This window comes from Nipponia nippon, unplaced genomic scaffold, assembly GCF_047370975.1.
Source record: "Nipponia nippon isolate SJK-2023a ecotype South Korea unplaced genomic scaffold, ASM4737097v1 scaffold_10, whole genome shotgun sequence".
Taxonomy (NCBI): Eukaryota; Metazoa; Chordata; class Aves; order Pelecaniformes; family Threskiornithidae; genus Nipponia; species Nipponia nippon.
In genome coordinates this window covers 10,984,165-10,997,989 of record NW_028262291.1, presented here as the reverse complement: position 1 = coordinate 10,997,989, position 13,825 = coordinate 10,984,165, and the positions used below count along the sequence as shown (strand labels likewise).

At 42.3% G+C, this 13,825-nt stretch overlaps 1 protein-coding gene across 5 annotated transcripts in view; it reads left to right on the top strand.

Moving 5' to 3' along the window:
* The window catches only part of TEAD1 (TEA domain transcription factor 1), a 163,607-nt gene that overhangs the window by 119,639 nt on the left and 30,143 nt on the right, over positions 1-13,825 (top strand). For all 5 annotated transcript variants that reach the window (XM_087744652.1, XM_087744636.1, XM_087744618.1 and 2 more), the window contains 4 exons: positions 8,230-8,364; positions 8,556-8,602; positions 9,525-9,586; positions 11,602-11,726. In XM_087744652.1, coding sequence (XP_087600778.1) covers positions 8,230-8,364; positions 8,556-8,602; positions 9,525-9,586; positions 11,602-11,726 — 369 coding nt within the window. The remainder of the gene's footprint in view (positions 1-8,229; positions 8,365-8,555; positions 8,603-9,524; positions 9,587-11,601; positions 11,727-13,825) is intronic.

Below are 13,825 nucleotides of genomic sequence, written 5' to 3'. Positions count from 1 at the left end.
CACCTGCTGTCTGATTTTTATTGAAGCTTTCCACAGAAGAAAGAAGCTAGCTAAACCCTAGTAATAGTTGAGACCTCTAGCCTAGATGCCATTTGCAGTAGAGATCCAGAGCTATTCTTCATTTTAAGGAGTCGCCTGAAGGAGGAAAGAACTGTTAGGGCAACAAAATATTTTGTAAAAGCTTCAGACCTTGCTGCCCCTTCCCATCCGTCAGTGGGTTACAGCTCCCCCAGTGCTGAGTAGAAAGTGGGGGAGCCGCCATTTTAGTGCAAAGAATTGATTGCTTCAGGAAGAGTCTCCCACCTCCACGCCCCCGATGCTCTGCAGGGCCATTTGCTTCGACTCTCTACGACTACACGGTGAGGACAGAGCGCACACTGGTGACACAGGTTTGCTGGTCCCTGGCCTTGCTGCCCTCCAGGCATCGCTGGCAGCAAAAGCTGCCCCAGTCCTTCCCCAGTGGGTCTTGCTGGCCAGTGGGTCAAGGGGTGCTCCTCCTGCCCCTGCTCCTGGGTACTTATGCTGCCTTCAGGATTTAGCTCCCCTGGGAGCCCCAACACAGCCCTGGTGACTCCTCCATGGCCCCCAGCCGGAGGGGTGCCCAGAAAAGGCAGAGGAGCCAGGCTCTCCCCATCTCCCTCCTCTTTTTCTTGCTGTTCTTGGTCTCAGCAAACGAGGTGCCATGGCACGACGTCAGCCCTCTTGCACAGGCCTCTTCCAGAGAAGTTGCAGCCTACCACAGACCTTTTTCTCCCCACGTGGAAAAGATGAAACTTCGATGCAAGAAGGTGCCATAAGGGAGCTGCCTTTATGAGAAAGAGAGCCCTTGCTTTTTCTGCCAGGGAGCTTCAATTACTCCCTAAAAGTGGAAGAAGCCGCTGACTTTGGACCTGAGAAGAAACCTTGCGGCTCCAGACATTTTGTTAGCACTACTGCCCATTTTTCTTATCATTCCTATATTGAACCACCTGTATGGTCCTGTGTCCTTTGAAAACTGCCTGAGAAGGATATCACTGATGTGAAAGTAAGACAAAGTGAATACATTTTGGCATATGAGTGCCCATTGTTTCAACGGGGGCCATTTTGGCAGCAGCCTGGACTTCCCCACCAACCTCCTCAGGAAGATGATGGGCTCTTGTTCTCCTGGAGTGGGTGCTGCTGCCCACATTTACTGGTGAAGGGGTGACTAAGAAGAAGGTAGCCAAGGGAAGCACTGCTTCTGACCTGGACCAGACCCTTTTAGCAACGAGTCAGCGCTTGCAATTACTCTGTAAAACTTGTGATTGGTGGCATCCAGGGGAGCAGTTACTACTTAAAAAAACCCACATGCATCTGATATCAAGTTTCCTACCTACAGCATGAGGGACAAGCACTCTGTGGATTAATGCAGAGATCCTTCATGCCAGTCCGTAGCTACAAGTTCAGTCAGCTCTGACCCGAGGCCATCTCCATCTCCTTTATTTCTTCCTCTTGCCACCAGACATCCCCTCTGTGCACCTCCCACATGTACACGGGGCAGGGTATTGCAGAGAAGATGGTCGTTCCCTGTGTGCCAGCACTGCTTTAGCTGAAATAATCACAGGCAGGCACTTGAGGATTGCAGGGGCACAGCACGGAGGCTGTTGTCCCCCAGCTGACATCGTTGCTAGCGGTTTTCTTCGTACAAAGAAGATTATTTCTTATCAATCCATTTCTTCAAAACCATTTCTTATTGATCTTTTGGGATGTGGCCAATCTGTCCTGTTGACCTCAGTTCCTGGTCTCTTACTTTGAAGAAGGGTATAACAAAGAACTCTTGTTCCCCAAGAACCTGCTGACTTTATTTTATACCAAGAGACCTTTCTCTCTCACCTTGCTCCGAATCCTGCTCATGGCAAGGAAAGGACTTGGGTGAATCTTCCTGTGTTTATCTTCTGCAAAAATCCAAATGGATGGAAGGATTTCAGAGCTGTCTGCACCCATGGCATTGTATAGAGTATTACTGAAGCTTACCTAATTGATTGAAATCTCACCTGCATGCCATAAGGTCTGCTTGGTCCAGCGAAGTCCCTTTTCTTTGATGATAAGTGCCTACAGTTGCTCTGGACGGATGGATCCTTAGCCTGCAAGAAAGAGAATTTTCACATGTAAATGCTATTGCTGCATTTCAAGACCACCAGTAGAGATGTCCCATCAGCCCTTCCAGGAATGTTGTACATTTTAATTCTTTTTACAGCAGGAAAATACTCCTATTTTAGAGATTTTAATTTTCTGCAGTTATTAAAATCTTCCTGAACTTAGAGAAATTTCATCTCATGAAAACGGAAGGGGAGGCTGAGATAAAGCTTTCCGTGGAGACAGATCTGACAGGCGGCTCCTCTTCGTGACATTTCCTCTCATGCAGAGACCGGAGGAGGCAAAGCAGAATTGTTATGCTCTGATGTTGTATTTCCGTGTCACATACACCAGTCCATAGTGTTAGGTTGCAGCATTTCCCACCTTTGCACTGACAGGGAGCCAAAGTCACCTCTGTCCATTCAGGAGAAAAGATGGATTGGAAGTTGTGCATAAATAGAGAGTAAAGGTCTTCACAGCAGGATATACATCTATCTTAGACTTTCATTTCAGATATTTTTTCATAGTGCAAGATTAATTAGACAGAGACAACAAGAAACATTAAAATGCCTACAGTTCACACATATTACATGTTTTAAAATCCATTATTCTACATTCCGCATTGAGGGATAAAAAGAAAATATTGTTGTCAATTATAAAATGCTAAAGATAGCTCTATACTTTTTAAATGAACAATGATAAAAGCCTTGAAAAATTCCCTTTGATGTGAATGGAGTCTTCAGCATTTTGAAATACAATAAGATGGATTAATTGCTACTCATTAGGCAGCAAGTTGGGACAGCTTTGAATGCGCATTCTCTTCTTGGCATTAGCTATTGCCTGGCTGAAATAGCCAGCTTTTGTATTTACTCCTGTCTTCTCTAATAATAAGCAAATTGGAGATCAGGGCTAGAAACACTGAAGTGCTCTCTATCTTTTGTCCAGAACAATTGTATATTTTCATGATTTGTTTATCTTTTTTGAGCTACAGCTAATTATTGCAAAGGTTATTTGAATCAATATGAGATCTGAGCAGAAATAACATCTGCAAAATTGCTTATTAGGAATCTATTTTATGTTAGTGTTACTGTAATATCCATTTTGTGAGCAAATTGTTGTTTCTTCTCTTATGTAATTTTTTATTCCTTACAAGAAAAGTTTTGTATTTTAAATATTGGTACAGGTTTTAGGGCTTCTTGAATTAATACTGTGTTCTGTTGTGCTTACTTTTCCTCATACTGTCTGAGATTTTTTTTCCCAAACTCATAGATAACATGGTATTCAAAGCCCCATTTATCATTCTAGGATAACAGTTTTTATTTTTTGCTGTAGAACTTGTTTGAACTGATTGATTGAATTATTCTTCTGTTTATGTTGGATTAAAAGAAAGTCAAGCACAAATCCTTTTGTGCTTGTCATGTAGAACTCTTGTTTCATGTGGGGCTTTTATAGATATTAAGATTTATAATTGGATGATAGTGGGGAATTATTATTATCTAATTTAACTATGTATTTTGCATTCCAAAACTAATGGGTGAAAAGTAAACCTCAAGGGCCTGATTCATTAAAAGTTATATAGTCTCCTTGCATTAGATTCTTAGTGCTTACGTCTTCCAAAAACAAAGTGTTTGCAACTGCAACCAGAAGCACTGGGCTAAAACATGAGGCAGATCCTGATGTCCATTACAGTGATGACATTTTAGGGGTTTAGTGGAATCAGACCAGATTTCCACTGATTGTACTCTAAATCCACCTCGGTAACATTCATTACTAATTACGGACCACAGCACAGAAGACTTTTATAAGGGGAGGAGAAGGCAGCAGTCTAAGAGTGCAGTCTGTTATTTACTACAGTGTCATTCCTGGGCAGCAGCAATCCCATCAGAGCTCATAAATTAAGTAGGATCAAGCCAGGTCAGGGCCAGATGGGACCTATCCAAGGAATACCTTAAGCTCCAGCAGGATTTAATGATTCAGTAGGAGATACTGTCCCCCCAAGCCTCTGCTGAACCTCAGCATGGGACTCTGCAGCACGCTGGGCCAAACTTTTATTTTACGTACATCAGTGTAAACCTCATTGACCCAAAAGGATTTATTCCAGCTTTACACAGCAGCACAAGTGAGAGCAAAACCAAACCCTTTCTGTCTCGGACAAGATAGGCAATCAAAGTCTTAACTATTTGCGGTCATTAAAAATCCCACAACGTTCCTGTTTAGAGTAGGGGTGTTAACCCATTTGTCCTGGCCAAATTCCAACCTGGGTAATTACTGTAATCTGCCTGTTTAAATTACCCCTGCCGTTTTAATTGGATATATTACTTCTCTTGCTGCCTACACTGTGATGTAATACCATTGTGTGTTATTAATCAGTTACCAAGTTTCATCCCAGAAGCAGCCGCGTTGCAGTGATAGGTAGAAAGACTCATTCCCTCCTGGTTATGAGCGTTCTCCGTTACGATGTAAAAAAAACCCCACATACACTTGTTTTTTTAAGTGGCAGACAAGCTAATATTTCAATTTAAATAAACAGCTTTAATATGTGGTTTTCCCATTTGTTTTTGAAGACTATGAAGTCTGACTGATTATACAAGCATAAGCCACCACCCTGCAGCTCTTCAAAACGTTCCTGGAACTGAAGGTGCTTTTTTGCCCATCGAAGTCGGGAACTCTTATGTATTTGTATTTGTTTTTTAATTTTATTTCTTTAATGTTTGACTGTGAAGTTACAGTTACTTTGGGAACAACTGATCTTCTAAGTATGCAGAGGTTCCTAAGCCTGCAAAAGGTGAAACTTCCCGTTGATGTGTGTTGGCCTGAGTCAATTGATGTCCAGTGGAGCTGGCAGATTTGTCACCATCGGGAAACTTTGTAGGAGTCATTGAAAGTCCTCAAGAGTAGCCCTACAGAGGCTGTATTTCTGAGATATCATCCTACATATTTTTGCTTTCTCTCCATCCTCCTGAAAATGTAGTAAGTCAAAGCAGATGAGATGAATGGCCACCACAAAATGTAGACATTCTGGGGTGAAAAGCAGCAATTGGCAAGAAGGAAGGCACATCCCTTCTCATGTCATAAAGTGAAAGATGTTTGCTCCCTCCAAAAATCCCTGTCACTGTTCCTAAAATTCAGGATCATCAGACTCACTGCTAATGGCGGCTAAGAGCTCCACAGGACAGTCTAAGCGTTCCTCCTTCTGTGAACAGAAGGTCTTGAAGGAAGTGTAAATTCTCAAAAATTTTTCTTTAGTTCATCTGTTATGGTGGGATTTACCTGCCATAACTGTTGCCATGAAGTTGGGTGTCCTGGCTTCCATTCTAGTCCTTGGACAGTGGTAACATTACAGAAAGTAATGCACTCCAGTTGGCCTGGTAAGGAGCAAATACATCGTAGGTGCTTGCTGCGCTAACAATAGCGGGAGGTTAGCTGTCTGCTGTAGGCTGGAGACTTCAGATGGCTAAAGCAAGGTGAGATGAACTATGTCATAGATACATAATTCGCCCTGGGCTCATGCAACTCCCAGATATGGACTTTCATATCCCTAACAAAGCTTTTACTTTTAAATTCTCCTTTAGTTTAGATCTGCCTAATAGTAAGGCCATTATAGCAGCAGGACAGTATGAGTTTGGGAACTTGACAGGAGCACAGGCACTGGCTGCACCTTCATGTGGTGGCACTGCTGTGGCTGGTTGCAGCCAGGAGGCAGTGCAGGAGAGGCTGTAGCGCCGCAGCAGTTCTGGAGAATAATGAGGTAGTCACAAAAGCAGCGCTCGCATAGTTTTGGAGGTTATTAGGACCCAGAGGCACACATGTCTCTTGAATCATCCATTTCACACACAGGATATCTGTCCCCTGTATGTTTATTTTTGTTATGATTCAGCTGCCTGCAGGTGAGACTCGCATGGTTTGGCATCTCCAAACCAGCTAACCTAAAAAAAAAGGGGGGGAAAGGAACAGAAAAGTCTGGTGGGGCTAGCGTCTCCATATTGCCTAAGGACATCTCATTGTCATGTTTTCATGATGGAGGGTCCTTCTTACTGTGCAGTAGGGTAGAGGGATCAGCTTTCTGGAGAGCTGCATGAACCTTAGGATACTGCCACCTCTTAACACCCACCAAAGTATTTTTTAGCCCAGTGGTCTGCAGACATCCAAAGGCAGCCAGTAAAAGATGCTGTCTGCAAACCTCCTGTGCACACCCTCCTTCCCTGGGGCAGGGAGAGGTGGGTGTCAGTAGCCAGCAGAACCAGAGCTGACTTCCAGCTCTTACCCAGTGAACTGGTCATGGTTATATGGGAAAGCTGCAAGTTGGAGAAATGACCATGTTTTTTTCATGCACTGATGGGTAGCATGTCCGCTCGCCTCCAGAAGCTGCTCTATAGATGCACTGTCAGCTGCAGCAAGGCGGTCCTGAGGCTTGGACAGGTCAGAAAGCAGCGTCCGGTGCCGCTGTGCGTGAGGCAGTGCAGGTGAGTCCGCAGGTGTTAATGCTGCTGCAGGCAGCACCGCAGCGGATTGCACTTGAGGCTCGCATCCTGCGAGGTGCAGAGGGGGGATGCTGCTGGAGCAGCTACTCCCCTGCTCCACCTGCCGCTCTCCCGGGCTGCATCCCACAGAGGCACCCGCAGGGGCTCCTTGCACAGCTCAGGGAAACAAGCTCAGCAACAGTCCCCTTCATTCAGTATCTGCAGCTTTCACACAGGGAGGCGGGGGTTATTTCCCCCCCGTGTTTTGTTGTTAGTTTTTTATCCTTTTTTTTTTTTCCTTTTAATGAATCAGTCCCTGGGTGAAAATAATGCATTTGTTTAAACCTGATATTTAATGTTGAGCAAACTGCTCTTCCTTTGTCTCTTACTGTTTTGTTCATATTTTGCTAAGAATCTGCTATTCTACACAAGCATTTTAATAAACTGTTTGTTGTTGTATCCAGGTAACAAGCATGGTAAGTATTTTAACTAAACCAAGTATTATGTACCTTAGCTGTGCTTGGCAGAATTTTTGGCTAGCTTTTCCTGTACTTTCAGCCTGTGCTGTTTCTAAAGGAGCTATTCAAAGGAAGAAACTGCTCACCTATAGTACTACTATATACGAGCTTTAGAGGGAGCATATGTTCAAAGTCATATATCATATATAAGAGCATGCATCTCTTGCCAGCATGCTTGCTACTTTGCTTGTAAAATAAAACCAGAAAAAAACCAAAAAAATCCTTGCTTAATACTGCTTGTGTTCCTTCATTCTAAGTCACGTGCCTAAATATTAGCACTTATTAATACAGTACTTCTGGATGAGGAACCCCACTTTACCAGAGAGTAACAGTCTGTTGTTTACTTATTTTACCTGATCTAAGATATCCACTTAGTTAACTCTGTTGCATTGAGAGGCTTTCCTTTTCTGTTCTGTGATCATATGTGATTGGCAGTGACTAGGACTCCAAGCGCTGCTCTAATGCAAGTAATCGATAACAACCCATCTTTTCCTAAACTTGTTCCTGTATGCTTGAAAACAGCAGAAATTTTATGGCTGATTGATTGTTTTCTTTGGGAACACTGTAAATCAGTACAATACCACAATTGGAAGTTTAAAATATTATTTACATTTTTGTTACCTAACTTCTAAAATACTTGTCATAAAGCAGAATCCAAAACGTTTCTAAACCTGTAAGCATGAAGAAAAATCTGTCATTGTTTGCGAGTCAGTCGCAATTCTGTGTTCTCATTTTACAATGTAATACAAAAGGCAAACTTCTCTTAGATCTAAATGATAGAGCTCAAATCTCAGTGCTCCCTGTCCTGCAGGCAGAGCCTTAGCAGCAGACCGTGTTTAGTTCAGCCTGATTTAAAATCAGCAGAATTTGCCCAGATAAACAAGTGGGCAGTAGTTTGCTCTCCCAGAGCTTCCTGCGTGTTGGCAGAGCAGACTGTGAGAATTCAGGTCTACCATGCATGTCTGAGAGGAGGTTTTGCCTTGAGGTAGTTTGAGTGTTAGCCTCCGTGCTGTATTTTTTTTTTCCTGCATGGTTTGCTATTTTTGCATTTTCTGTGTGGCTTTTTAAGTTTTTAGTTATGTGCTTGTAGCTGCAGTTATTTAACATCATTTGTTGTGCCAAATGTTTTAAGACTCCATGTAATTGTCATATTAAAGGATCAGACAGCAAAGGACAAAGCACTCCAGCACATGGCAGCAATGTCATCAGCTCAGATAGTCTCAGCTACTGCTATTCACAACAAGCTGGGCCTGCCAGGAATTCCCCGTCCTACATTTCCTGGGGCACCTGGGGTAAGTTGTTAGCCGAGTCCCAAAAAAATCCCTGTATTCTCTAACAATGTTCAGTAGAAAACTAAGGCTGAATGAATGGATTAATGCTTTCACTTGTGTTTGCAAAAGGAATCATGTGTGTTCAGAAATATCCAAAATCTTTCAACAAAGGAAACAATTGTGGGTCTGTTTGTTTGTTTTTCCTCTTTCAGTTTTGGCCGGGCATGATTCAAACGGGGCAGCCTGGATCCTCACAAGAGTAAGTCTGAAAGTTAAAATATGCTTCTATATGCAGTGTGGGGCTGGCTTGTGTACTTCACTGCCTGAGGATATCAATGAGGCAAGAATTTGCAAATGTTTGTAAAAAGGATAAAAAGATAGTTGTAGGAAAAGGAAGAGCCTTTACAGTGATGTGAACTCACATTCAAAAAGTTATAAGGGATCCCAGAACTCAAAGCTGAAGCTGAATACCTAATGGGCACACTCCTTTTTCTCTCATTGCATGGCAAGATGCAATGATAATGCCAGGGAAGCAGCTGCTAAGGTTTTGCCTGTGAATAAGTTTCCAGCACAAATACTTCCATCCTCTTTTGAATATATGAGCAATACTAGAGGCAAAGGGGACGTATTTTCCTGCAGGGCAGGAGGTGACTGCATGAGGCCCATTAGTGGTCAGTGGGGTTACTGCCCTTCGACACCATGGTAGCGACAGCACCATATGGAGAAGGAAGCCTTTGCCCCTCTGTCAGGTGTTACATTTTCAGCCCCGTGGTGGTCTCTGGTGCAATGTTTCCCAGCCTTATTTTTCAGCTTCTCCCCACCTTATTCTCTTGAGATCCATGGGAGTCTTTGTGTCCCTGTAGCCCAGTGTCCTCTGGATTTATTTGGAGTCAAAGCAATCACTATCCATGTCTGCTGCAACACTTGCGATGGGGGGGGTCAGGTTTCCTGCTGGGTGACTGAGTGCAGATAAGCTCCTCACTTTAAGATGTTGGGTGTAATTCTCATTCCCCCACCTCTCTATTACCTCTTCACTGTCTGTCTGTTAAGTATGCTATGCAAGCAAGAGGTATGTTTGTGGGTAAAGGTCATTAACTATGTATTTTCTTATACTATGTGTCTCTAATGGAATTTACTGTGGATGGCATGGTGTATGATTTTTGTGTAATTCTCTATTCCAGTGTAAAGCCATTTGTTCAGCAGGCCTATCCTATACAGCCATCAGTCACAGCTCCCATTTCAGGTAATTCTTCCATTTATAATCTCCTTCAAAAACACTTGAATTGTGTACTGAATGTGATGTATTAATTCCTGAGATGGACAGAGCCACTACTCCATATCTGATGTTCCCTGTAGCCAAACCAAACGCCAGTCCCAATGTCCTATTACCTGATTATATAGGAGGGAAGATCATTGGCTTTGGGGTTTTTTGTTTTGTTTTGGTTTGGTTTTTTTTCATTTTGGGTAGGAAGCACTGATACATACGCAAGGAGTTGTGATATGTGATCTCCAGTCAGCATTCCATATTGTAGGAAAATGCTTTGTAAAAAATGAGTAATAGGATGCATGTTTCTTTTTTAGTAGCTAAATCTTGCTTCCATCTGTAATGAGAATATGCCTTAATTTATTTTAAAATGAGGCTAAAAACTCTTCCAAAACCATATATGTTTAGCCTTAAGTATAAAACTTCGCTGTGTATCTGGTTGTTGATAACTCTTCCCCTCCTGAAGGTCCTGCTCTGCCTGGTACCACTTTGATAAGTACCTAAAGTTTATTCTGACTTCCATTGCTCAAATTGATCAAGCCCTTCCCATGGCTACTTCCCTACTCCTTTTCCCAAGTTGGTTTCATGGCTCATTTCAGGAAAGATCATTATTTCTTTGCAGATGATAACTATCTTTACGTCTCCCTTGCCAAATGACACCATGCTTCTGATTCTGTTTGGACTGCAGTTTTCTGACTCTTACCCAGTTTTTTTATGATTTTCTAACTTGCTGCTATTTAATGCTTAAAACTAAGGCTATCTTTCTGCATCCCTGATTATTTCCTTTTTCTTGATATTCCTAATTTACAACATTATTTTCTAAGGCAGACATTTTGAATCATCTTCTTTTATTCTTCCATATTTTCTCTCAGAATAGGATTATTAGTATTTCTAAATCAGTCAAAACTCATGCATGAGTTTTTGCTTCATTAGAATTCCTATGCATGTCTAACCAGTCACGTTTATAATTCTTTATTTCATACAAGCCTCACACCTTCATTGCCTAAATTTGAGGGTTGGAGTCAGGTACCATACTCCCATTACGGGATGTGGACACACGCGACCCATGACCTCTCCCTGATTCGTAATCTACTTCAGGATTGTCTTTGTTTTCTAACCTTTGGTGCCTCTCCCCTGCCTTCCTTGTGCCTGCGTCTCTCCCAAGATCAGTTTTGCCTTCGAGCTGCTGCCTTTCCCTTCTTCCTTTACTGTTTTGTTTCCTTCTCATCTAATTTTCCATGATGAGGAGCAAGAGATAGCATTTATTCTTTCTCTTGAGGTGAATTAGAGATGGTGGTTAACATCCCTTCTCTCTCTAGATCATGTCATTCCCTCTTTATTATCAATTTAAAACCTTATTTTTCTTTTTAGGGTATGATTCAGCTCTCCACAGTAATTATTTATTATTATCTGTAATATAATGCTGCCTAAAAGCTCCAAAAGAAGTCAAAGACCCGATGTGCAAATACATAGTAAGAGACAGTTCCTGCCTTGTAAACCTTATACTCTAAATAGGAGAGGGGAATTGAGAGCGGCAGAAGAAACAGGCAAAAAGAGAGGTGATTTACTTGTAACATGTGGCACATTAGGAGCCAGAAATGGAGGCCAGTCATCTTGACTCCCAAGGCAGTAATATCTCCTGTGAGTCTTGCTGCCAGTTTCCGAGGAAGGGTCAGCTGTAAGTCTACATGAAGTCTCTATAAATCTCTATAATCTAGTATATAATTTAAACAAAAATTCTACAGTGAGTTACAGCCCTAAGGAAACAAAGAAGTAGATCTTTTATTTGCACCATTATTAGCTTGCTGGGTTGGGACCTCTTCTTCTACATACTTTACTGTGTTTTCCCAATTTTAACTCATTCTGAATCCATTATTTGCTAAATTAATATAAATATCCACGGGCTACATGCATAATTCCCGATTACATTTAATTCAGAAAATATAAACTGAGGAATTATCAACCCCTTCATGAAAATGGTTCCTTTATTTTAGGATTTGAGCCTACGTCAGCTCCAGCTCCCTCAGTCCCTGCATGGCAGGGCCGATCGATTGGTACGACCAAGCTCAGGCTGGTGGAGTTTTCAGCTTTCCTTGAACAGCAGAGGGATCCTGAATCAGTAAGTGTTGCCCTCGTGTTTGCTAATCTTCAGCTCTTCTCTGTTGCTCCCCACCCTCTGAGGATGCTTTCCAGGGTTAAGCCTGATGGAATACACCTGGTGTTTCTGCATTCGCTACTGCTCAGTGTAATATTCCTTTCACTGTAGTACTGTATTTTCCTTTCTTGCCCACTTTTTCCCCATTTGCAGAAATGAGAGGTCTCTTTGAAAGCAGGTGTGGTTTGCTGTGGCGCCTGTCTCACTGTTGACCCAGTTTAGCAGTTATGCCAAATTGCATTGTGTTTTTTGTAATAGTTCAGTACTTTAAGTTAAAGCCTAATCTATTTCCTAACAGAAACAAAATTAGAGGACTCGCATAGAAACTACGCTTATTATTTTAAATATCTGACATTTGGGATAGCCTCTGAGTATCAGGATTGTCCCTTTTGCTTCCAGCCTCCCAAGCTTGTGCCATTTAACTGTATCACTTTTTTTTTTTTTTAATTGAGGTTACCTATCTAAATGTCCAGTCATTCAGTCTTCCTTGATCTTTAATTGTGTCTTAGGGTCCAGACCAAGGTTTGGATTTTTTTTTTTTTATTTTTTTAGGAAGGTTTTGGTTTTCTTTTGATTTTTAGTCTGCATACTATACCTGCAAGGGTAGTTTATGAAGTTGGCTGTAATGTTTCATTTACTCCAGTTAGCCTTGAACCATGATATTAATCATCATATATTTACCACGAACATTTGTTAGGAGCCTAGCACTGTTTCTACTGCATTGCAAATAAATCAAAAGAGCTTCTTTCAGCTTTAACCTGAGAATCTTTACTGAGATAATTTCTGAAAAGTAAATACTGTCCTGAATGGGTGATACAGACAGGCCATTCTTGTTCAGATTCCTGATAAAATACAGTAGCTTGGAGCAGAGAGAAGCTATCACTTGCTATTTATAATTCAGCACTGGAAACCATAGCATTTATGGGCTCTGGCCAGGGGTGTTATCCAGGGAGTGTTTACCCTGCATAATGGAGTTTGGAGACATAGCCCAGAAACCTTACAACAGAGGAATGCTCGTGGTGGAGAAAGATCCCAGTGAAAATATACCATATCTCAGCTATTCATATACTAAATATGTGGCAGTGTGTTGGTTTGCTAAATACCACGTTTTGCCTGGTTGAATTAACTTTGAGGGAGGAAATGCTTGGTAGCAGGTACAGTTATCTCAGCACTTACCTGACTGTTAGATACTGAATGGTTTCCCTGGGATCCCTCTGCCTTCCCATGGCCCTGATTCCCATGCTCTCCCAGCAATTCTGGCTCTGGTGGGCTAAAACTTCATCTTAGTGTCCTCCAGACTAATCTGCAGCTGGAATGCCTTCTCCATCCCCAGCCCCGAGTACATCCAGACGGTGTTTTGTATTTCTGATGCAGAAACACAACATCCAAGTTTTCTCATCAGGCAGCCTTATTGATACACAGCTTTTGGAGTCCTTGGCTTGCTGACCCCATGTAACATGTCCTGCTGATTTATGGGCTCTGCCATATCCAGATTGCTGCATGCCAGGATGTTATGTGTGTGCCTCGAGGTTATCGGGAAAACAGGATGTGGCCATGTAATGCTCAGCATTACTGTGCTGTATGTCAATGAAATGGCATTTCAGTGTATTTTGATTTACTGTTTTGCCAGTATACCACCTAATAATCCTTTTTCCATAGGTTTTTATAATGCAAAACTATTTGCAAAACCCATGGTCTTATATGCTGTAGAGCCTCTGTATATCTGTGTGGCTTTACGTAAAAGAGAGTGAATGAGAGTTCAGCAACAAACAAACTTTTATGTCTTTCCCTCTAAGAAAAACTCCCCTCAAACGAACTGTGGTCTTAACAGGTAACATGTGGTTGCCCGTCACACCGCTGGTGTCTGCGACATGAAACCAGCTGAGTGACGTGAGTATATTTGCAATGTGACTGACAGACCAAAATTGAGGAGAAGGTGCTGCTTTGGCAGGAGAAGGAGCCGTGGGTCCCACTCCACTGTGGTGGCGTGGCTCAGAGCTGGTTGTGCTCATGCACAGTGTGTGGGCCGGCAGCTTGGGAACGTGTTGGGGCTCTCGTTTTTC